The sequence below is a fragment of the Lepidochelys olivacea genome (genome assembly GCF_965140295.1).
Source record: "Lepidochelys olivacea isolate rLepOli2 genome assembly, chromosome: 4".
In the NCBI taxonomy this organism is placed as follows: Eukaryota; Metazoa; Chordata; order Testudines; family Cheloniidae; genus Lepidochelys; species Lepidochelys olivacea.
This window is the reverse complement of record NC_140414.1, coordinates 123,419,817-123,446,158: the sequence shown is the minus strand read 5'-3', so window position 1 is coordinate 123,446,158 and position 26,342 is coordinate 123,419,817. Positions and strand designations below refer to the sequence as shown.

General features: G+C 43.2%; 1 protein-coding gene across 2 annotated transcripts in view; it reads right to left on the bottom strand.

The window, feature by feature from the left end:
- Window positions 1-3,175: 3,175 nt before the first annotated feature.
- The window catches only part of STK32B (serine/threonine kinase 32B), a 259,946-nt gene continuing 236,779 nt past the window's right edge, over window positions 3,176-26,342 (bottom strand). For both annotated transcript variants that reach the window (XM_084627288.1, XM_084627287.1), the window contains one exon: window positions 3,176-4,388. In XM_084627288.1, the coding sequence (XP_084483414.1) occupies window positions 4,250-4,388 (139 nt within the window). In that variant the 3' untranslated portion in view covers window positions 3,176-4,249. The remainder of the gene's footprint in view (window positions 4,389-26,342) is intronic.

Here is a 26,342-nt window from a genome sequence, read left to right as displayed (position 1 = left end):
AGAGCCAGTTGTATTTTAAGCCACTTAGTAATTAAACATTTAAGATAATGTGCCGCTATTTAATATACAACATAGAAAGAGAAAACCGAACAGAAGGCAGTCTCTGGAATATTTTATCATGGAGAGATTGTGGGACTGTGCATCTTCAGTACTGTAATTTTACAAAATCAAGTGCCACTGCAGTAAAATGTGGTAATAAAAATATAATTCCCCCCTCTGCTAACAGCAAACTGGTTAGACTCCCCTTATCTGCTCAGAACAAAAGTGTGACCCAAAACTTTACCCTTGAAATAAAGTATTGCTCTGATTTGAGTAAACAAGACAAGCCCAGTGATCTGAGATCATGTAGGATGGTAAAGTTATAAAGGATGAATGAGCCCTGAGGAGCCCCTTTCAGTTTTATTTCTTCCTTACTTTGACCTCCCCCGTATTATTCTTGTGTTTTGGAATAATCATCCATAACTTGGCTGCAGCTTGCCCCTGGCCTCTTTTCCTGGTCCCATTTCTGCAGCTAAACAAAAGGTGTATCGACTTCAAGGAGATATAAAGCACATTTACAAGTTAAATTAACTCTTTCTTTTCTCTTGCCTTCTACCACCTTAAGCTGGAAATCAGACAAATGACCTAAGCCCACTCCTATTAAAACCAGCCGATTGATTTCAAGAAGAGTTGGATTGGGTCCAAAGTGTGTATGTGAGCTCCAGAGTGACTATACCAAATGCCTCCTCAGCTTTGCCTGGGGGTAGGTCTTATCTATACTGATGGAAATGAGTTTCTTACAGCTCTTATCAACCCTGTGATGTCAATACTACTACAGAAGAGGTAGCTGGGTTCCTTACTTTCTTGTGCATCATCATCGGACATTCCAATAACAGGCCAATCTGCTACACCTGCACAAACATGTGGATGGTCATGATTTTGCACAGGTGTCATTCATGTCATTGCTGGAACTCAGTGGGGTTCCACAAGAGTAACTGAAGGCCTAATTTGATTCGCAGAAGCTTTAGTGCTGATGATGATGTGCAGGGTGGCAAGAACCTAGCTAGACTTTCAATGCCCAGTGAATGGGGAGGGATGGAAGGGGATGACACTCAGATCCGGGGAAGGGTGTGTTCTAGGTCCATGACCTTTCATGCAAAGTGAACACATTTGCCTCATAAATGGAGCGGCACTAAGCATAGAACCCAAAATGCCAGTTTAATAGTTGCCTTTTAGAGCAGAGCTGCACACTAGAGAACCAGTCCAGGAGTGGGATTAGTACCTTCTGTGAGTAGGGTTGCCAACTTTCTAATTGCATAAAACTGAACACCCTAGCCCCGCCCCTGCCATGAGGCCCCCCCCGCCCCAGTCACTACATTCCCCTTCCCTCCCTCCCTCACTTTCACTGGGCTGGTGTGTGGGCTCTAATTTGGGGTGCAGGTTCTGGGGATGAGGGGTTTGGGGTGCAAGAGGGGGCTCCAGGCTGTGGGGGTGGGGCCCAAGGGATTCGGAATGTGGGAGCGGGCTGCAGATAAAGGCAGGCGTTGGAGTGTGGGCTCTGGGCTGGGGATGAGGGGTTTGGGGTGCAGAAGGGGGATCTGGGTTTGGGGGGCTCAGGGCTGGGGCTTGGGGTTACCTTGGGCGGCTCCTGGTCAGCGGCACAGTGGGACTAAGGCAGGCTCCCTGCCTGTCCTGGCACCACGCTGTGCCCTGGAAGCAGCCAGCAGTTCTGGCTCCTAGGTGTGGGGGGCCAGGAGGCTCCTCACACTGCTCTAGTCCACAAGCACTCAACTCCCATTGTCCACGGTTGCCAGCCAATAGGATTGCAGAGCCAGTGCTCATGGTGGGGGCAGCGCGCAGAGCCCAGAGCCCTGTGTTCCCCCCCGCCTAGAAGCCAGACCTGCTGGCCACTTCAGGGGTGCAGTGCAGTGCCAGGACAGGTAGGGACTAGCCCGCCTTAGCCTGGCAGCATTGCTGACCGGAGCAGCATTGCTGACTTTTAACGGCCCGGTCGGCGGTGCTGACCAGAGCAGCCAGAGTCCCTTTTCGACCAGGTGTTCCAGTCGAAAACTGGACACCTGGCAACCCTATGTGAGGTGTCAGGACACCGAACACCTGGCAACAGACTGTAAGGCATCAGGCCCCCTTGCCTCCAGCTGACTATAATGGGAACTGAGGTCTTAGCACCTTGCAGGACCAGACCATATGCTCCTGCTGCTAATTAAATTCCACCTTTAGGAGAAATCCTCTGTTTAGGCTATGATTGGTTGCCGAAGAAATTTTGCTATAAAGAAATTTTGGAGTGGATCATTACTGTCCTTACATTTCACTCCATGGCTGCAGAATCCCTTATGTTGCCAATGCTGCTCCAGACCGAATATGGGCAATGGTAATAGAAATGTAATTTCACCCAAAACAATCATAATTACAATGTGTATAGCCATTGTTCTGGATCAGTCATGCTCTTTTCAACTTAAACATAAATAGTGCATGACATACTTATAATCATAGATAGGGCTGAGACTGCAAATATTTACTCATGTGAGTGGTCCCATTCACTTCTATGGGACTACGCAAAGAAGTAAAGTCACTCATATGGGTACTTTCAGGACCATTTCCTGTATGTTCATTTAAACTACAGTAGGAATATGGAAGTCTCTAGAAACCACATGAAATGGTATCAGCTGTGCTTCCTCCCAAGAGAAACAAACGTTAAGCAAGAACGAGGTCATTCTAAAAAAAAGTATAAGCAAAAAAAGTTTATTTTGGACAATGAAAGCTGCCTTCTACAGGCCCAGAAAAACTCTGCTCCTTGTCTTGATCCTGTTTATTCCAAGCTATGCCACAGCTAAGCAATTAACAAACATCATTTTCAGATGACAGATCTAAAATAATTTTATTTCACTACACTAGACTTGTAAGCTGCTAAGTTCTTCATGGGAAAGCTCTATCAGTTTGTGGAGCTGCAAGAATCTAAATTATGAATGTTTTATGCCAAAAAATTATATATAATGTGCAACCAAATCTAAAAATAGACTCAATTATAAAAAACAAAGCGGATTTGCGTAAAAAAATTAAGCTATAATCAATACAATAAAATAGAATGCTTTAAATAAAATGTGCTTCTTATCACTTCCAAAAAGTCTAATTTATTTTTTAAAAAAGTTGAAAATGAACATTTGCTTACAGATGTTGATCTTAAAAAATATTAAAAGGACACAGCAGAACAATCATGCATTTATTAACAAAATGTGGATGTACCAAATTATGAAAATACTATAAATATATGGAGGTGTCCATAATTTTTTTTTTAAAAAAGTGTTATGTATCAGTGTTACTCCTAAGTAAGTGGATGTATTTTTCCCTACCCAAGACAATTCTTAACCAGAACAGATCACTGGAAACACAGACATTACTTTTTCACAGTTTATAACATCTTTCTCTCTAAATGTTATGTACATGAGCAAATTTCTAACAATTTTAGTTCTCAGATTTTGAGTTCTCACTTGCGCAGCCTATGATCTTTAACCTTCATAATAATACACTATCCATGTGCCCGAGTCTGCTTCCACTAAAATCAACAACAAACCTCTCATTGACTTTAATGAAACTAGGATCAGGTCTTCTACTATCAAGCAGAATGCAAAAAGTTAAAGAACAATGTGAATACATACATTCATGCTATGACTCCTTCAACTCATTTCAGGTAGTTAAACGAAAGTATTAGATATTTGGTCTATTTCACACTACATTAATATATTTACATTGTATACATACTTTATGACCTTGATGGCAAATGTTTGGGCTGTGTTTAGCAGTCTCCTGAAATTCTATATTTAAGTAGATTGTTTTAATTAACAGAGATGGCAGAGTATTTCCTTTAACATTTGCTAAGGTAAGATTTTAAGGACAAAGCTGGCCCAGACATAGCACTGTATCTTGCAAGTAACCAGAAACCTGCCAACCTTGGAGACTATGTCAAAATGAATTCTTTCAAGTTTTGTTCCAGGATTTTGAAGATGTTACAAAAGGAGGGTCAACACATAAAACCCTTATATTTTGCTGCTGATGGTAATTTTTCTGGTAGTACAGTCTAAAGAGAAACAGTGTCATCTGTGTAAATTGAGCTCCCAATCTGTGAGCTTTGTATCTTTGAACTCAGCAATGGGATTGCACTTTTTGTAGGAGTCAGTTTTCCTGGGGGAAAAGGTGAAATATCAAGCCGTGCACAGAGACGAGTGTTAAACTGTGCAACAAGATGTGTGTCCAACTAGCTGCTGCAGCCTTTTGTACACCCATGTCCCAGTAGGTTGTTGTTGTGTCCATCCTGAAGTCTTCCATGTGTTTGAAGAGATGTTCTCCTGTCCAAACTAGACGTCGGCCCACTTTGTTCCTGCTGTCTTCTCAGTCTACCAGGGATTAAAATGATACATATATTAACTGTGGACAAATAATGATATAAGAATAAAAGTACTGTGCCTGTTGGCTTAGGGATATGTACATATTGCTACTGCACACTGGGCCCAGTTTCGCCCCCCAGTTATACCTGTTAGATCTCATTGACTTCCCTAGCTCGCCCACTACTTGCCCAATACCCACTCTACTTTGAGTGAGTGGGAAGGGGAGGGACAAAAAAGGAATGTGCAAGGGGAGGAGCTGTGGCGCTGCCCACTCCCCTATGTTGACCAAAATGACTGGGGAATTACTGTGATGGTATATAATCACCGGCCTTTTTTACCTTGGCCAAACAGTACTTCTCTGTGGTGTGAAGGACTTTTCACAGAGTTGGGAATTGGCAGGTCTGACTCCCTGAGGGGCTGTGGGTAAGTCACTGTGGTCTTTGCCCTCTTCCCGGTGTGTAAAGTGGGGGCGATGATCATACTTACCCAGGGGTGCATGAAGAGTGACATGTTTATCTGTGCAGTGCTTTGAATATATACATGACGTGGTACCATTACCCCAGCATTTCCCAGTGCTTTAAAAACTGACCAGAGCTAACTGCAAATCTGATGTGGTCATCTAAGGCAAGTGGCAGCGTTCTAAGACTTATATACACTTTTTGTTCACAACTATTGACCTACTTGTTGCTGAGACAACACCACTGGTCATACATAATTGTTCCAAACTCTGGTAAATCACTGGGGGAAATAGGAGAGGTTTGCTGGGGAGCAGGCACGCAATGACCTGCTGGCAGTTGCCCACCAGGATCATTCTGGGCCTGGCTAGAGGGCCAGTCCACATCCAGTCTCAGCGCATGTCCACTACCCACCGCCACAGGGTGCAATTAACATGCTGGTCCTGAGAATGCAGCACAATAGTGCCACCCAGTGGATGCTGCAGCACAGTGTGTGGAGAACTTCCGGTTTCATGCGACAATTTATTTTTCCAGGTTTCTCTGGCAAATGGTTTCACTCAGAGTGAAAAGAAAAGCCTTTAAAAACAGGCTTTTATAGTAAAAAACCATTATAATTTGCAAATTATGCTGACAACACAATGATATACAGGTGTTCCACATTGCAGTTACTTATCACACCTTTTGATGGCTGGTGTCACACGTCTGTTGGTTGGAAGCTGGAGAGCATGAATAAGGAAAAGGTTACTGTGTTTTCTCCCAGCCAGCAGTCCTATCCATCAAGTCCCAATGCACCCTACTGCTCCCCGCCTTCTCCCATTTCCTAGGTGCTTATCTTCTGTTAATTTCAATAGGAATTAAGCACTTTTGAAAATCTTAATTCCCATTGAAATCAACAGGAGTTAAGCACCTATGTGTTTCTGAGTGCTTTCCTCATAAAATCAGTAACAACAGTGAAATCCTTAGCAGACTTCATGGAGTCTGTCACTTCCCCCTTTTTTATGTCAAAACTCTGATTGGGGTTGTTGTTTTTTTTTCTTTTGATTGGTAGGGATTTGGGATTAACAGGATGTTCATACTGTGAACATCACTTATGGTGGAAAGACTTCCTCCAAGAGGAAGGATTCACAATGTTTCCTAAAGATAGACTCTGGATTCAGGGTTTTCAGACTTTTGAGAGTCTCTGAATAGACTGAGGGGTTGTGCTTCTTTTGACCTTCATGCAGTCTGTGTTGGCAGTGAGTTGCAACTGCACACTCACATCAGAGCTTGGCATGGTCTTGCCTTCTGTGGAGTCCTTGATAGTCATAGTTTATAGAGGCCAAGAGCATTGTGATCTAGGCTGACCTCCTACATAGCACAGGCCATAGAAGTACTCCAAAATAATTCCTAAAGCATAATTTTTTTAGAAAAACATCCAATCTTGATTTTAAAATAGTGATGGATAATCTACCATGACCCTTGGTAAATTGTTCCAGTGCTTAATTACTTTCACCATTAAAAATTTATGCCTTATTTCCAGTCTGAATTTGTGTAGCTTCAAATTTCCAGATACTGGGTTAAGTTATACCTTCCTCTGCTAGATTGAAGTGCCCATTATTAAATATTTGTTCCCCAGGAGGATTCTCATAGACTGTAATTAAATCATCCATTAACTTTCTCTCTGTTAAACTAAATAGATTGAGCACTTTGAGTATTTCACTAGAAGGCAAGTTTTCTAATCTTTTAATCATTCTCATGGCTCTTCTCTAAACCCTCTCTAGTTTATCAACATCCTCTGAATTGTGGACACAGTATTCCAGCAGCGGTCACACCAATGTGAAATAAAGAAATAGAATAACCTCTCTGCTCCTACTCAAGATCCCCTGTTTATGCATCCGAGGATCACATTAGCTCTTTTGGCCACAGCATTGAGCTGGGAGCTCATATTCAGTGGATTATCCATCACAACCCCAAAATCTTTTTCAGAGTCCTTGCTTCCCAGGATAGAGTCTCCCATCCCGTAGGAATGGCCTACATTCTTTGTTCCTAGATATACGCATTTACCCATATTAAAACATAGTAAATATTGTTTGTGTGCACCCTATTAATGATCCAGATTGCTCTGAATCAGGGATATATAATCTAAAGGAAAGATTTCTACAGGGTTTATGATTTACATTTCAGTGGGGACTCTCATGTGACAGACACATTTTGTGATTTACCTTTACAGGCTTAAATATTTGGAATTCACTGACACTGAAGTGGTAGTGACAAATTCAGCAACCCAGGTGGCAAAGTGCAGATGTAAAGTGCAGCTGCCCACGCCAACTAAACCTGCTGCACCAACAGGGGCTCTCATCCTTTTGCAGGTCAGCCCATGGCCCAACCACCTCCCCACCCTAAGCCTCTGCCAGAGATACAGATTTCATTTCCAGCAGGACCATCCTTGAGGTTTTATGCAAGCTTCAGCTGGGGGTGAATTTAGCTTTTTATGTGCTGCAGCGATCCTTTGTTTACTTCCACGGGAAGCTCGCCCACACCCACAAGGGTGCCCACACTATAATATTAGGGCAATTTTTGAAAAGTCATTGTCAAGACCTACAGTATGTGCACGTCCTGTAAAAATAATGGGCTATATGCACCTCTTTGAAACCCTCCCCCATTATCTTTTGGGCCATCATTTTACCATTGATTGTAGACAATGGCTGTCTGCAGTAGAAGAAAATATCCACACGGGAATACGATTACTTGGACAATAGGCAGGTTGGCTTGATGGCTGGCTGCCACTGTGGAGCATAAGAATTAAGCTTGCTACAGAAACACTTGATAAATTCTCTGTCTGCATTTTCCTAGCAGGTTTTTCCCCTCTTAGGAAGTGGCTTTTGCTGTTCTGGGTATTTGTGAAACTGAACAAGCTGGGAGTATTTTGCAGGTCATACCTGAATTTTATTGTTGGCCTTACACCTGCATCACTGCACTTAATTCTCATCTGCCAGCTTTTATAGCTAGCTGCAGTTTGAGGAATAAAAGAGACAGAAACAAAGAGAAACAGACAAACTCTGCTGCTGAAGTTGCTACCAATTTGCCTCACTAAATCAAAATTTTGCGGAGTTATCTCCCCTGCTGAAAACAAACTGATCAACTGGGTGATAGGAGTGTAAAAATCCTTGTCATTTCTTGGGTTTTTATTATTATTTAGATCTTACAGCAAAACAAAAGATGATCCTCTTGTTAGATAAACACACTTGCTAATGCTGCATTTCCATACACGAGGAAAATATTTACTTCCAGTTGGAGGGAGTTTTAATTTAGAGGAAAAACAACAAGAATGAACAGCAGCAAGAATGAACAGTCTCCATAAGAGAACAGTGTCTCCTCTGTAACAGATACAGAATGGCAACTCTATGAGCAAAATGGCTGCTATCCCTGTGCTAGATTCATACAAATTTAAAGGCACAGATAACAAAGGCATTCCCGTGTCATAGCTAAATATATCAGAACTGATGTAATAATAATTTTACATTAAATTGAGTTATCAGTGTGATGCTGGCACATCACGTCACTTCACTTGTGTATTAGTACAGATCAAAGTAATTGTTAAATGGATAAGAGTGTATTTGGCATTTAAACGTCATGAAAACTAATGGGATGTTACATAGATTGTTTTCACTTCTCTGTATCCTGTTATAATGTAATAGCAAACATTTACATTGTAAAGACCCCTGTCTAAATAATCCATCAGACAAGAAAGAGGCCTTGTGAAATGCAAACAAAGAACTTTAACAGAAAAGTGCTAATTTGAAAGCAAGTGTCCATTGTGTGTGGTGATTAAGGCTGTGAGTCTGTCATGGAGATCGGGAAGTCACGGATTCCATGACTTTCCAGGACCTCTGTGACGTCTGCGTGGACAGCTGCTGGGGTGCACCACAGGGCCAGCTGGTGCGGTGGCCCTGAGCAGCTGGCCCCTGGGCTGTCTGATCAGCAGCTGGTGCCACTGGCCCCAGAGGCTGCCCAAACAGCGGCGGTCCCAGAGCAGTGGCAGTCCCAGGGGCCCGGAGCTGGGGCCAGTTGGCCCTCAGGATCCCTAAAGCAGCAGTGTCCTGAGGCCACCCAGAACGGGGGCTCTCTGGGGCCCTGGAGCTGCTGAGTTTTAGTCAGGGTATTTATAGTAAAAGTCATGGACAGGTCACAGGCCGTGAATTTGTATTTATTGCTCGTTACCCGTCCATGACTTTTACTAAAAATCCCAGTGATTATAAATCTTAGCCTTAGTGAAGATCGGAGGTCAACGACTCAAAATGCATTCCTCACTCGCCATCAAAGGAAAAGCTCACCCGGGTAGTCACACTGTCAGCTTGTTTTCTCTGAGAAGCAGCTATAAGAATGGATTAAAGAAAAGATCCTTCATCTCTGGATGATTTGGATTGTAACAGGGCAGAATAACTGAATGAGAAGATGGCGATCCCCAGAGTTATTCTGGGTAGCCCTCAGAGACTTTTGGGAAACTGGCAGTCTATTATATCACTGCTACCATTTGGAATTATAGACTGTGACTCACCTGTACATACATTTTACTGCTTTAACATCTCAGTAACTCATTTCCTTTTCTTAGCTAATAAATCTTTAGTTTGCTATAGAATTGGCTGCCAGCATTGTCTTTGGTGTAAGATCTAGAGTACCAATTGATCTGGGGTAAGTGATTAGTCTCTTGGGACTGGGAGCAAGCTGATGTGATGTGATCTTTGGTGTAAGTGACCATTTATCACTAAGTCCAGTTTGGTGGCAAGATAGACTGGAACATTTTAGGGGACTCTGTGACTCCATAGTAAGACTGGTACAGTGATCCAGGAGTTCACATTTGGTACTGGCTTGGTAAAATCTAATTATTGAACACACCACCCGTTTGGGGTGTCTACCCTATTTTCTGACAGTCTATCCTAAGGTAGGCTCTCACAGTTGTGAGCCACTCCAGAAATTGGGATAATCAGAATTTTCCCTTGCATGTGGTGCTGAAGTTATCTTTTGTACATCTCCCACAACACACAAACACTTCCCACTGTCCATTAGGACCTAAGAGGCAGGCTCTCGTGGCCAGCTCCCCAGTCAGCAAATGGCTTCAAGCTGTTTTCATGCAAAAAAATTCAACACACAATCTCTGAACCAAGCTTGAATTTTCTGAGGATTTTCAAGTAAATGGGAAAGCACCCACCCTAATGGGGCAGATTTATGGAGGAGGTACAATCTTTCTGGCATATGGTGGTTATGTAAGTGTTGAGGCATCTGCTTTTGGGTGGAAGTATGTACTGTTGGTTGCCTTAACTATTAATTTTTAGCTTTCTAGACTTTGTTAAGGTTGACTTTTAGATAATGCATCTGAACTACCCCACAGTGCAATATTTGTGTGTATATGAACAGGGAGAGCTGTGTAGTGCTATCCATCTTTCTTGGGGTTTTACAGCGCTGCCCATCATTGTAGTATCTGAGTGCCTTCCACGTATAATCAATAGCATTAGCAAAGTCTCTAGTGGACTTTCAGCAGTCTCTGGCACTTCCCCCTTTATGGGACCAAATCTCTACTCCTATTCTTTTTTGCTTGGTTATTTTAGGCCCCAATCCTGCAAGGTGCTCATTGAGGGTAGATACCTGAGCCAGCATAGGGACTCAGTGAAGTCAGAATTCCATGTGAACACAGGATCTACCAGTGTCATTGAAGGATCAGGGTCTTAGATTCTAAGCTCTTTGGAGCAGAAACTGTATCCTCCTATGTGTGTGTGAACAGCAGCCATTACAATAGGGCCCTGACCCTGATAAGGTCCTCTGGGCACTACTGTAATAAAAACAACAAGAATCATAATATACCACAATAACCTATATGCTACATCACTTCCCAACATTGTTTTTGCTTACTAACATGTGTGTTTTGGTAGCTCACTAGCTTACCAGGTAATCACATACGTCTATTTAATTTAATTCAATACAATTGATAGATCTGTTTTACCTATAGCTTAACATTACAGATAAAATTCTGGTGGAAATGGCCCTGCAAACTTAAATACCTTCTTGCACTGTTGGCACTCCTATGACATTTACTCCTACTCATTCTTAAAATCCTCAGGGAAACATGCCTACACCATAGATAATTGATTCAGGTTGATGGTTCCTGTTGAGTAATTATGTTCAGTAAATGTCTGTGAATATAATTTGCCATCAACTGACACTTTACAATCAAGTATAATGGGTTCAGGTGCACATAAAGACTAACTAACATGTGAAATACTGGTATGTGGAATTCAAGGGACAAATTAGACCAGATGCTGTGATACTGTGACCTAGAGTGCCTTGAAATCTCAGGCTTACCATGGGAATAGACAAAGCAAAATAAGACTCAAGAGAAGGAATAAATAAATGAAAACAGCAACTGATGTGCCACCATTTTAAAAAAAATGAAACATAAATGCCAAATTAGCATTAAGGTTCAACCCAGACTAAGAAAATAGGTCATGCTTAAAAGTATGTTCCCAGATGACTATGACCAGATATGCTAGTCTACAGTAGTGTTTAAAAATGTATTAGTTAAAACATGATTTATTTTTCCCAATCTAGGGATGGCCTTTGTAACAAGTATACAAGCAAAGTGGAGGCTGCTCCTAAAACCTTCCATAGATCTACAGGGTAATAAGTCTCTGTGGAGCTTAAACAGGGACAATGGTTTAATCTATCAAAGCCATGCTCTCCGTTCCTGTTCATACATTGCTCCAGGCTCTTGTTTACGTATGTGTATTATTCTCAGAAGCAGACGACCTGCCAAAAGGTATTCCAAGCAAAGACACATTTCCCAGCCTGCCTTGAATGACCACTGTGGTAGAGTGAGGTTGGGAGCAAGAGCCTTCTCCTTTTGAAAGACAGTCAGCAGACTACCCACAGCAGGTGCTTTGACCTGCCCTCTACCAGGACCACATCCAAAGGAAATTATGGGGGAGTAGGACAGTGCTTTGCCTGCAACCACATGTGGAGCTGTTTGCAATAATTATCCCCCCAGCCATTCAAGGTTCATCGAAGGTTAATCTCCACCTTGATCTTGGAGCTCTGAGTTTGGGGCCTTAAAAAAAAAAAAAAGCTATGAAAGACAGGCTCATTAAGAAGCTGTACCATGTTTCCCCCAGACTTCTCCCTCATCTCAGTGACCTTGTAATATGTCACTGGCCAAAGGACTTAAAAGAGATAATGAGTCATCAGATCCTTTGTGATGCTGGATAGATATAAAGACATGACTTCTTGAGGTTGCACTGTTGATATATGCAATGCCGCAGCTCACTGTCAACATGTAGTGATGTAAAGCCATGAGACAGTATGACACAACCCCACAACAGCAATCCATCATCGCTTTGTGACTCTCCTACCCTCTCTTCCCTCCCCCCACTTCCTGGCTCCTGAAAGAAAGGGCATGGTATTGTTTTCTGGTGGCTTTAGATGTGGTTTGGAGGCAGGGGAGAAACTCAGTGGTTTTTGCTTATTAGTACCAAATTGCTTAATGCTGTATATCTGTGCTGCCGCAGGTATGCCAGACAGGCGCTGTAATCAAAACTGTGGACCCACGAGAGCGGGTATCACAAGAAAAGAGACGTCCGGAATTATGGTGTGTGAAAGTCTAAACTGACTACATGTGATCATAAATGCGTGAATATAAACTCTGCCTGACAGACAACAAACATGTAGGGGCTGGATGGCTTAGATGATATCACTCCTTCTTCCTGTCTAGCAGCAATAGACCGCCAGGGAATCAGAAACAGCTATTAGCTGCAGCCTGAAAGTGGCTGTAAACATTGTTTTACAGGCTCTCCGATGTCATATTTATCTTCCTGCCCTCCTAGAAACACCTGACACCGGACAGGAGTGCGCATTACAAACAAGAGACAAAACAGCTGCTACAACTCTTAAACAGTAACCAGCCTCCACCTATGAGAAACCTCCAATCGACAGAAGAGCCCTGGGCTCCTCACTACCTGTAGGAAGCAGAACACGCCCTTTCCTGCTCCCCACCTCCCCACTTGGAACCAACTCCTTCCTGTGTGATCTTGGGCAGGTCACTTAATCTGCCATCTGTAAAATAGGGATAATACTAGCCTCTCTCATGGAGGTGCTGAGAGGATAAAATCCATTAATGACTGTGATACACTCAGATCCTGTGGAGATGAGTGCCAGGTAAGTATCTAGAGACAGAGAAGTTGTTGGAACAATTGTCCATTGAAATCGTCTATTTATCTACCAACCAAGCCAAGCACAGACAGCAGCTGGGCACGTTTCCACATTGCTCTATCAATATGCCTCAGCTCTGGCTTGGAGGAACCCCCTGTAGTTCAGTCTCTGCAGCCCATGTCAACTCTGCTGAATGCTAATAAGGACACAAATAAGCATGGTTGTTCATGATTATTTGAGACACATGTCCACTAGGAAATGGAAATTATTAACTCTTTCCCCAGAGGCTGAGTAGTCAAGAGATTACCCCAGTTTGGTATATCCACTACCATCTAGCTACATCATTTTAATAGGGTACTGATTAGTTTGCACGGGGTTTGCTTTTGTTCTTTTCATGGGTTCAGTTTTTTATAAGTGGGGGATTATTATGAGAAATGTAGGTCAAAGGAGCGGGATTGCATTTTGGTCTGCTGTTGCAGAGGCTCATGGCCATTCTTATCTCTTCTGGGATTATGTTCCAGACTCATAGGCCAAGTGCTGAGAAAGCTCCATCTCCTGCATACACAAATTTCACGCTTGAGGTTGATAATTCTGTTTTTCCAGTGGAAGGTAGCCATCACAGGAAGTTGTGATCATGTGGTATGAGGTAGCTCCCCAGGTAACTGTGGTCAGGCCCATGGAGGGTCTGAAGATGATGATCCAATTCTTCAGCTAAAGCGAATGTTCCATGGGGAGCCAGTAAGACAGCATGACAGTGAGGTGATAGGCTTTCAGTGGCCTGTGTCACTGAGCTGATTGGCTCGTTTGTTCTTAACCAATTGTAGATTTTACGGTAGGCAGTTCCATACCTTGGTGTAGAGAACTGAGGCCAGGCATGCACGTATCATTGTGACTAAGTCTGAATCTGACAGGAGATGGCAAATCCTTACGCTGCAGACAAGAAAAAGCCCTTTTTTCATGGTCATGGCTATCTGGGTAGGTGCCCAGATGCATGGTTAAGGGTGCCGTATAGGAAGCTAAATAGAATAGAAAGCAGTGAGGAGTTTTGGGCCCTCTGATGATTGGAACCATGCTTGAATTGAAACGTGAAATTCACCCACTCGCAGAGTTGGATTTGGATATAAACTCCATGGCGCAAGCCATTTTATGTAAAGAACGAGTAGGGGGAGCCATTGAATTCCTAAGCAGCAAAGATCCTGTTTTCACACCAATGTTCCCATTAATTTAAATAAAAGGGAGAAGACGAATCCAGAAAAATCTCTGCTATGCAAACAGAAAGACCTTTCAATAGAAAGTTTTTCTAGATTTTCCATCAGCAGCTAATCCTTTGGGACCTAGTGCTACCATTCTGAGTGAATGTAAATCATATATATTCTAAAACAGGTCTGTTTTAATAAGTGTGTAGACTGATGAAGGGGATAAGGACACCATGCTGGAATTTCCTAGATTTTAACTAACATTTATAATTACACTAAGGATAGAATATTTAGAGGGTTTTTTTAATGCTAATGAAAATTTACATTACTCAGTCTTATTAACTATAGTGCCATGACCACATGCCTGTAATATGCAGGATTCAGATTCGACTCTCAGATGCCTAAATGGCTCCCAATGATTTCAATATGACTTGCTTCATATATAATTGACAGGGGAATTTTGCCATAAATTTGCATTCCTTTTCCTATGTGTACAGATTTCTCAGCTTGTTCCACTTCCAAGCTACTAGTCCAATATCCAGCTATGGCATTTATTCCTCTCTTCAGACACCAGAGTTGGGTGTGTTCAGTGCAGCCAATACATGAGGCTAATGTCACCCTTAAATTTGTGCAGTAAGGGGCAAGTCTGCAATTTTCTTCTTTTCCTCCTGTCATTCTCTAAACAGCTCTCCTATTTGGACACCGTTGGCCTGGTCCTGCAAGGTGCTGAATGCCTCCTTCGGAAGGGCTAAGGGCCCTCACCTCCCAGAGAAAACAGGAGTAGAGGAGTCTCAGCACTTTTAATAGATTTTTAGATAATTTTGATCATCTAGTCTGATCTCCTGCATAACACAGGCCCAAGATTCACCCAATAATTTCTGCATCAGGATCTGATCTTTATAGGATAAGATTTACTTTACTTGTCCTCTGTAATCCCAGTCCTTTTCTCCATTGCGATTTAAACACAGGTTTCTTGTGCATACTCCTAAGGATTTTAGTTTGATTGGAGTTGAATTATTTTATCATTTAGCGTGTGCATAGTCATCTAGCCAAGTGATGGCATCTTCAGTGGCATGATTCAGTTCTTCTAGGCCACCGCTGACCCTAGTCAGCAGGCATTCCTTGACAATGTATGTCATTGTCTGTGTTGGGCTGCAGCTGCACAAAGGGCTGTCACAAAGGCCCCAGCAATACTGGTTAGCTGCACAAAGACCTTGCCCGGTCCGGAACCTGTTCAAAAGGGATCATTGGCGACGGGGCAGGTCAAAACCAGGCGGGCAAATTGTGGGGTTGGCGACGAGGGACTGGTTGGGGATTATAACTGATATCCATTCCTCTCGCCAGAGTGTTTCCACCCTAACATCCTGGTGTGGCAAATAATAATGGGTGATGTGATGGCAAACATGCAGCTGGTGGTTTAAAAAGGTTATTGTGCAGCAGCAGGCTTGAGTTGGTGCATACTTTCTCCAGTAACTTACCAGTGGCAACCTCCTTGTCTGATATAAGGAGGAGCAATATTCCTCAAAACTGGAAGCCATAGGAGCGGAGTTGGACGCAGGGTGCCAGAGATGATGCGCTTGGTAACATGTAACTGTGTATCCACCAGTTTGGTGTGTGATGATCGACTCCAAATACCACAGAATACAAGGTGGCAAATGCCACTGAATATGAGGTGGCAAAAGCTGACATCCGCGAAGTTGGAGCACGAGCACCCATGATGAACTTGCTAGTTTTCTAAGAAGATTGTTGCACGTCTTAACTTTAGCTGCTGTCTTCTTCAGGTGGGCATGGTAACTCAGTGTGAAGTCTAAGGTCAGACCAAGACAGACTGGTTCTACTTCATGCTTCACCATTCAGATAAACATTCAGTTCTCGGGTTGCACTGGCATGGTGAAGATGGAACAAACTGGAGACAGTTTTTATGACGCTTGGCTGGAGGCACCAAGTCTTACAGCAGTCAGCTAACTTTATCATGTCCCGTTTAAGGTGGCATCAAGCTCATGAAACATCTGGTCCTCAGTATTGCAACAGATGTCGTCTATGTAAATGAACTTTTGTGACTCCGTTGTTGACAGGCCATTGATGTAAAGGTTGAACAGGGTTGGAGAAAGCACGGAGCCCTAGGGTAACCCATTGCTCTGTCGTCTCCAAGCACTCGTCTTCTCCCCCATATGGACTCTGAACTGCCTATCGTGGCGGAACAGTTCAGTGACACCTGTGACCCAAGGTAGCGGGAGCCATACCACCTTCATGAGCAGGCCAGTGTGCCATACCTTATTGTACGCCGCTATTAAATGGATGAAAACAGCGCCTGTTTTCAAGTGGAGTTGAATACTCATAATGATTCATTCTGTACCTGGTTGGATTTTCTTTTCTTAATAGGGGTTTCATGTCTCTGTAATGTCTATCTAGGTATTTATATCACTCATCACCATAATAGCTGAAAGCTCGCCTTTTTTTCTTCTTTCTTTCTTTTTGCCACTCAAAGTATGCTCTGCTGACCTTGCTTCATCTTAAATCTCTCTCCCCACCCCAGTATTTCAGGTCACTGTGCTACTTCTCACTAATCTCTTCCTTGTTCCTTTTGCAATGGACGTGCCTGCCTTTCTTCATCAGCCATCTTACCTAATTAAAAAGATGCCTTGCTAAGTATTATTATATAAGTCTGGCTGGCTTCTCAGGACTAGTAACTGCTCCTTAGCAATGAACTTCTCCATTTCTGGGCAGTCATTTGTGTTCACCATTAATGATTTAGAAGTACCAATCCAAACTCAATTCTTTCCCCCTTAATTGAGTTGCTGCATGGTCAGGGACTGGCGTTTCATCTGAAGACAATTTCCACTTCAAGAGAGCAACTCATCAAATAATGCCAGGAGCTACATAATAGTAATTAGAGCCATACCCTATGCTTTTTAATATTAGTTCTACATTACACAGCATCTATGTAAGGCTTTCAGCATTAAGCTAGAGGCCCTGCCACCAGGAAGTTTACAATGGAACCAAAAAGTGAACGGTACCAACTGGGCAATGAGGCCAGAGAATGCAGGGGTGCTGGAACAATTTGTATACTGGGGGTGCTGAGAGCCATTGAACCAAACTGTAAACCCTGTATATAATGAAAACAACTTCAAGCCAGGGGGCACGGCAGCACCCCCAGTTCCAGCACTTATGAGGGAATGCACTGTTTTTCCACATACTATTGTAGCCAGACAGCCCCCCCCCCCCCCTCAGACCAGCATTGCTGGAAACACAGGAGGAAGCAGGAACAGGGCACTTAACATATATTCCAGCACAGCCTTTGAAGCTGTGAAAGCACAGGTGTGCTGCTACAATGTGCCTCTGGGAACAGATACAATGATTAAGCTCACAGCAGGCAGAAGCCCTGTGACAGACATGGCTCTTAGCCCCAACTAAATAGCGTGATGCACACACACCAACATCCTAGGTGGGAAAATATTTACCCTGATAAAAGAAATGTCCAGTAGTCGAAACTTATTGTTTCTCTCCCTTGCAAGTGTAAACTACTCTTGCGAAAGCTGGCGTCACCCCGACAGACCAGCCTCAATTTGGCATAAGAAAGGAGAAAGAGAATAAAGGAGTACAGAGGTATAAGTAGGGGACCTACAGCACCATGATTTTTGAGTGCTTTTCACTATCTATCTGCTGGTCAGATAAGTGACAGCCTCCCAAGGCTTCTGCAGCTAAGAGGGTCCCTACGCCTTGTCCCTTATTCGTCTTTCCGCGGAATTGAGTGACCGATCCTGGCTTGGCACCGCTGGAATCGAGAGATGCAAGGAGGGTAAGAAGCACCCACACCTGATCTCCTATCTTTAGTGTACACATATTTTGAAATACAGCTCTATACTTTGTTTTCTTTCTTTGGGATTGTGGCTTCAGTTTTGTAACTTGTTTGTGTGTGTAACATCTCTACATTTAAATAAGTAGGCACTAGCAATTTTGTAACCACATGATTAGAATCTAGCTTAATAAATTTTGGTAACCATTTATGCATAAGCCTGACTTGTTTTCTCTGGTTTACTGTAAAGCAGCCAACACAATTAAAGAACCTCAGCCGTTTTGGCTCTAAAGCCTGGCCATTAGGTGAGAGTACTAAGAGCCTAGCGCTGAGTTGTGCTGCCTCCACGGGGCAAACTCTTGGGGCACCTGTCAGTCAATTCTGGCTGCCCGCTGCGAAGGAGCTCTGAGCTCTAGCAGTTAAAGTCACGGGTGTGGAGAGGCTCTTAGTGCTGCCATTGGGGCACCTGTCAGTCAGTATTGACTGCCCGCTGCGAAGGAGCTCTGAGCTCTAGCAGTTAAAGTCACGGGTGGTTAGGACCTTGGGGCATCCGTCAGCCTAGCCCGGGCTGCCCGCCGCGAAGGGACAGTGTGTCCTAGCGGTTAAAGTCACGGATGGTATAAACGGGCATAGCTGGCACCTCACCAAACATCCTTGGCCGTCGGCTAACAACTATGCTAGAGAGCTGAGGCAATGCAGCTACCTTCACTTGCGGTGAATCTCTCATGGGGCCCAAATGTACACCTATTATGCCAGATGCAGTAGTCTGCCTCATCACCCTATTAAGCCTCAGGACACCTCTGTGAGGAAGGCAAAGGTGCATTAAGCATGCATGGAAATTGAGGTTAGAGAGTTGAGTGAGTTGCCCAAGGTCAAAGCACCTGATCTAAAGGCCACTGAAGTCAGTGGCCGAGAAGATCTTTCTTTGGATCATGGAGGATAAGAACTGGGTGTTCTTGCTTCCCAAGCCACTAGCCCAGACTTCCACCTCCATTGTGTTTTTCTTGTATTTTTGGCTATTTTGGTTCCTTCTCATTTGTTAATAGAAGCAGCCAGATGTGAAGATTTCTCTAGCGATGATAATATTGGAAGAATAGCAGGAATAATCTGTGTTCAGCCCATTTAATAAAATCATGAACCACCAACGTGATTTTGTCTTCACAATTTTTTTTTTGAAAGGAATTGAAAATATAGCTTTCAGCTATGCTTTCGCATTAGGGGATTCCTTTTATTAAGGCTCTACTAAACAAAAACAGCTTCTTAAGAAACTGTTGGCAAAACTGTTAGAATACAAATTCAGATACTTCTGCAAATGTTTGGGGGAAAGCTATCACTGGCTTTTTATAGAAATAATAAAAATCCTAACAGTAGAAACAGAATTATGGACTTAAAAACCTTGTCAACAGAAAGGATCAAAACATCACTATGAAATCTATGTTTCAGATAGTGGGTCTTAGCTAGAGAAAACAAAGGGGTAATAAAGCATGATACTGATATTGTTTATAGAGTCTCTCTTTTTTAACTGAGGCATGTTAGTATAGCTCTTAAAGAACAAAGGGAAACATTTACTCTTGTTATCAGCTTTAGACTACATCTACACATATCCCATTTGCCCATTTTATTTGGGTTTGTGTTAGACACATACACATATATAATTGCTCTGCAAAGTGCTAGTATTGGAGAAGGTAACCAGTGTGAAAATGTCTCTGTCATGAGATTCTCTCTCACTGCAGGTTGTGCCTCCTCCAGGCTGCTCTGGTGATTAGCTCTCTTCCAGGTTTGATGCCTCCCCTTGGGGTCTCTCTACCTGATGTCCTCTCTCTCACTCTAGGTGTCCCCTGTTTTGCTCCAGGAGCTGTAGATTCCTCTTTGTGACTCAGCCCTCCAGCCAAGTCACTGTGTGGTTTCCCCTTCTGGGGTATGCCCTTCCCTCAGGGCCAGGGTCCTACTCTTTTCCTGGGTTCCCTCCTTCACTCTCTAATACACAGAGAGGGGCTGAAGACATCCACACAACAGCCCTTTCTGTTGCCAGCTTCCTGGCTTTATCCCAGCCCATACCTGCTCAAGTGAGTTTCACCCTCCAATCTGGGGCTGCTCCTCCAGTCTACTCCCCTCATGTGAGGCCTATCACACTAATTGGCTCTTTCTGAGCTTCCTTCCAGGGTTGATGTGGGGTAAACCCCCCATCACAGTCCCGTAAAATTAGTTCCATAATTTGTGGCTCATGTTCAGCTGAAATAGGCATGCTAATAAAAATAAAGCCTTTTATCCAGTGACAGTTCTGCCACTGGCCTATATGAGCACTGGCCCATTCAAAAAATAGTAAAGTATATTAAACTCCATCCCAACAGCACGTGACAGTCAGCGCTCTCAAGAGTTCCCAAATTAAACTGAACTGATGCAGTAATAGGCCAAGGTTGCCTTGGTTTTTGGTGCCCAACTTGAGATAACAAACAGGGGCCTGATATTTTAGAAAGAGTTGAGCACCTTCCCCCTATAAGTAGGCCCCTCTAAGAAGTCTTAAGTGGGACATAATTAAAAATGGAGCCCTACAAAATCACTCGTTGCTTTTGAAAACCTTGGTTATGTTGCACAGGGAGGGAGGATTTGGGGAGCCTGTGGAGAAAGTGTGCACCACCTGTGCATAGCTTTGTAGGGACTCCCAAAGTGCTATTGTGTGTGTGTGTGTTAGGGGGGAGAAGGGGGGGGTTTAGGGACATGGGTGTCCCAAGGAAGGAATGGGAGTGAGGCTGATAGATTGGCTACTGTGCAGATCCATGGATATTGCTCACTGTATAATAAGGCAGGGGTGCCACAGGAACTATCTGTTGCCTCAGGAGCGGCTCCATGGCCATTTTGCAGCTTGGGAAGGAGGATTTGTTTTTTCCTTGTATTCAGGGAATGATCATGTTATTTTACACTCTGGAAAAGTAGGGTTTTTTCTATTTCTCATGATACTTGGCACTTACATGGAAGTGTCCATACTCTGTACGCTGTATCAATGTCTGCATGCTGATTACAGCTAGGTACATTCAGTCTTCTGCAAAAGACTGCTTTCAGTCACGCATTTTACTGCTTTTGCTCACTACAATGTTTTAAATCTGGGTGCCCACAGTTAGGCTCCCACGTCATTATTTAAGTACCTAAATAAGTGGGCTGATTTTCAAAAGTGCTGCTTCCCATTTATATCAGTGGACGCTACTGAGTGAACAGCATTTTTGAAGATTTGGCCACTTATTTAGGTGCCTAAGTAGGTATGTAGATGCCAAACCTTAGGCACCTATTTCTGAAAATCTTGGCCATAATGCACTTGTTTATTTGGTGAGTCCTGTGCAGTTAAACCAAACGTGCAGGAAAAACAGTCAACATCAGCCCAATTCCTCCATTTCCAATTCCTAGTTTACAAATACATATCACTGCTTCCCTGTGCCAACTCTGCATGCCCTGATACTCCTCAGGTCACCTTCACCCACAACTGACCCTGGGCCTTCTTTCACGCTGCACTCTCAGCCTGTAATGCCCTCTCTCATCTTATATGCCATCCTACCTCTCTCTACTCCATCAAATCTTACAGCTGTCCAGGACATGTGTGTGACTCAGCAGCCATTTTAAGAGGCTGTCCAGAAAAAGGAATTAACTTCAAGGTAATCTCCAATTTTACTGGAAAAGGACAGTGCTAGACACAGCTGGTAACTGTTGAAGTACTGCAGGATTAGTCTATTGAATTGAATCCACACATTTGAATGGAATACTGGGTCTTTTCTGACTCTACCCTCTTGATGTTCACTGTGCTCATAACACTCCCAATCACTTCCTTTCAGTGGAGATTATCTTAGAATCATAGAAGGTTAGGGTGGGAAGGGACCTCAGGAGGTCATCTAGTCCAACCCCCTGCTCAAAGCAGGACCAATCCCCAGATCCCTAAATGGCCCCCCTCAAGGATTGAACTCACAACCCTGGGTTTAGCAGGCCAATGCTCAAACTACTGAGCTATCCCTCCCCCTTTATCTAACCATCTGCAAAAGTTATATGTGACACAGCATGCAAATTCCATCTCTGCCAACTCTGATCTGCTAGATCCTAGCTATGCAAACACTGCAAAAATGTAGTCAGTTGACAGTTATACTTTTGGTGAGAGTTATGACAGTTTACAGAGCCCATTCTTGAATCTCAAAGTCCCATTGACCTTCCTTTAACTGTAGTCAAAAAGTTCCTTGTCAAACCACAAACTGAAAAATATAACACAATAAATACTGTATATTTTCTGCTGTGTGATATCTGATGCAGGATGAAAGGTACATGGTGAGAGAAAGTCACACAGTCTAGGGATACTCTCAGATGTCAGAGACAATAACAAACTGACTTGGTTTATCCACAAAACAGAATTGATCTAGATTTTGGGGGGATTAAATGGAAAGGTGTTGCAGGGCTGGCAGAATTCCTAATCCTACCTTAACTGTACCACATTATCATAGAACCTACTGCTCAAGAAAAGATTATCTGATAAGAAAGCTCATGAAGCTTTTCACAGATATCTGTTCTGGGGTCTTACCATCCTTTCACCTGAAAGATGCATGCTAAATTCTGACCTGATTTATACCTGTTTCTATGCTACTGAAGTAAATGAGGCAGAAGGTTTAAGTCACAGCAGGATTTGGCTTTTTATAGTGAAGGTTCACCTGAGGTAATAATCAAATATTTTCAAACAGATGAATTATAAAGGCAGTTCTGGTGTGTGCAAAGAAACTGATAGAAAAATGCATAATCATGTAAGAAACAGTGGTGAGTTACCTATGTATGATGTAGCAGTACCAGCACTTACAGCTGCAATTTAATATGAATGTAAACAAGGGTAGTAAGGGGAAGAATGAGAAGATAGAAAAAAACAATGATGGATGGATGGAAGTGGTGACGATGGGTAATTAATACGGTCACATAGTATCTGATATTGCACATATATGAAGATTTTATGTCTGTCATCATCTGTGGCTAACCACAAGAACTAGATTCAAACCAAGCAGATTTGAAAGATCTGGGTCAGTAAACTGGCTGGAAATGCATTGTTTGGAAATCTCTGAAGAAAGTCATCTTGAGGACTATGCTGATTTACTCTCTTTGTGCTCTGTTCTTTCCTGTATGTCATTGCTTTGATTCTGTTCACACAAACTTTAATTCACTTTCTGTTTCAAAATCTGATCTCTCCTCACTGTTATCAACTTAATTTAACTTCCTTGTTCTCTGAAAAGTACATGAAGCCCTAATGCAATTCAGTGCTGAAAGTAAAACAAAACAATACTGTCAATTAACTTAGAGCAACGTAGGGCCTCTTGCAGACCTACATGTGGGTCTCTCCCCTTTACACGGTCAAGCCAATCAACCAATGACTGAAACACATGATAATTTGATTGATGTGCAGATGCGCTCCAGAATTTTCCTTTTCTTCTAGTGAATTTACTCCTTTCTCTGTTGTTTACTCACCCATCTCACAGTCTGTCTAACATTTAGTCTTTTCAGTCATTGTTTTTCATGACATGCAAGAATTAAAATAGCTATCATCTATGGGCTGATAAAAAAATAAGGATTTTCAGGCTGATGAAATAAAGTGAAGTAAAAAGGAATTACTCACCACAAGTGAGCTCTCCAGTAGAATTTTGCAAATTATACATTCACAGATTAGATTATGAAGCCAGAAGGCACCACTGTGATCATTTAGTCTGACCTATGAATCAATTCCTGTTTGAACTAGTCCACAGTTTTTAGGAAAACATCCAATTGTGATTTACAAATGGCCAGTGATGGAGAATCTACCACAACTCTCAGTAAGTTGTTCCAGTGGTTAATTACCCTCACAGTTAAAAATATGCACCATATTTCAAGTCTACATTTGCCTAATCTTTAACTTCCATTGGCTTTTGTTATTCTTTTGTTGGTTAGACTGAAGAGGAGTCTGCTATCAGATTTCTGTTCCCCAGGTAGGTACTTATAAACTGTGATCAAGTCATCCTTAATCTTCTCTCTGTGATGCTAAAAAGACTGAAGTCCTTAAGTCTTGCACTATAAGGCATGTTTTCCAGTCCCTTAATTGTTCTCCTGAATGTTCTCCAATTCATCAATGTCTTCTTGAGTTGTGGACGCCAGAAATGGACACAGGGCACCAGTGCCAAATGCAAAAGTAATATAACCTCCCTGCTTCTGCTTGATATTCCTGTTTATGTATTCAATGATCACATTAACTCTCTTGGCTGCAGCATCGCACTGGGTGCTCATGTTCAGCTGATTTTCCATCATGACCCCCGTGTCCTTTCCACAGTCACAGCTTCCCAGGAGAGAGTCCCCCATACTGTAAGTATGGCTTTTATTTTTTGTTCCTGTTACAAACCCTAACAATCAATCATATATGATCTGTGAAATTACTACATTTTGGGCTCCCCTAATGTATGATCCTGGAATAGATACATTGGCATCCACCCGGAGACTATGACTCTAAATATGGGGGGGAAGGGGAGAGGGGCGTAGAGACTAGGGATTGGAATCGCAAGGGGACTTATTTGCCTAACTGCCACCTTATGTGCCTAAATTCCAGAATCTGGCCCTACCAGGATTCACAAAACTTCTGTCCAGCTGCCGCAGAACCCTGTAGGTGCCTACACCTGCTCTGCACCTAATGTTTTGCAATAAAAGTTCCCTAGGCACCCATGATTCTGTCTCAGAGCATGTGCACTGAAGCCTCCCTCTAGGCACCTGGATATCTAAGCCCGAAAGTGATGCACAAACCCTGCCTGCAGGGCCCGATCTGGTAAGTGTGCTCAACACTCACCTACTGGATCAGGTACCTGTAAGTAAACTCTCACAAAACAGCTGGGAGGAGGACTCCCTCATAACTTTTAGCCTTGTGGTTAGTGTACTCACCTGGGCTCTGGGAGACCCCCAATGCAAGTCCCCCCACTTCCTGAGGGGGAAAATAATTTGAATGTGGATCTACCACTTCTCAGGTGAGTGCCCTAACCACTGGGCTAGGATATTCTGATGTAGAGATCCCTCAATTTCTCCTGTTGAAGCTGTTTCAAATAAATAATTTTTAAAGTACAGTTATTAGAATTGGGGAGTGGATCCTGGGTCTCCTACCTCCGGAGTGACTGGTCTGACCACTAGGTGTGACAAAGTGGGGATTTTTTGTGATACTTTTATGAGATCTATGTGTGCCTCGGTTTCCCCTTTATGCCACACTATTGCACAGTAGGACAGTTTGCTCTCCGGGCATGCTAAGAGACATAGATGTGAGTGTCACCTAGCAGTCTGGGCTTTAGTCCCCATATCAAGGGAGCACTTGAGAAAACAATGGCAAACCCAACTGTCATTGACACCTAGTAACCAACAACCCAGAGGGATCTGGATTTCCCCACCTCTCAGCAGGGATGCTGCCCAACAGTCCCCAGCTGGAGAACAAAAAATTGGAGAGGTCTGAGGTGGGGATAAGAGCTGGCTGCTGGAAGGAGTCGGGGCTCTCCCCTGGAATCTGACCAAGGAGGTCAGATGGAGAGACAGAGATCTTGAACAAAGGGAACAGCTTGTCTGGGCTCTGGGCTAACCAGGATGGATTATGCTTTAACCTTCAGTTCTGTATACTACCTTAAGGTCTTCCTATGCCGTGTTCCAGTTAATAAATCTGCCTGGTTTGACAATTCTGTTTGAATGTCACTGCAAATGCTTGGTGAGGTGCATTAACCCAGGAAAAGTATACAAGCATCTACCAGGAGTCTACCTCAGTTAGACTCGCTGAATGCAATTCACAGTGTGAAGCAGGAGTCCTGAAGGCTCAGAGGTACAGTCCAAGGAGGCAGTGAAGCTGCCTGTCTTACCCTGGAGGAAAAGTGAGACCCCCTGTAGGGTCTGGCACACTGAAGGGTTCCTTCTTGAGACTGTGCCAAAATTGGGTGCATTGCAGCGATCCTGTGGATCTGTGACATCAAGCTACAGATTCATCCTTGTGCATGCTCTCTCTCTGGCCTAATGACACTTTCAGATGAAACTACTGAAAACAGGCAAAGAGTCCTGTGGCACTTTATAGACTAACCGATGTATTGGAGCATAAGCTTTGGTGGGTGAATACCCACTTCGTTGAATACATGCATCCGACGAAGTGGGTATTCACCCATGAAAGCTTATGCTCCAACATGTCTGTTGGTCTATAAGGTGCCACAGGACTCTTTGCCACTTTTACAGATCCAGACTAACCCAGCTACCCCTCTGATACTCAAAACAGTGAGATCAGGGGAAAGGAAAATTTGGTCAAGGAGACTGGGGTAATCCATTTCTCTTATGAAAATTGCCACGGGATCTT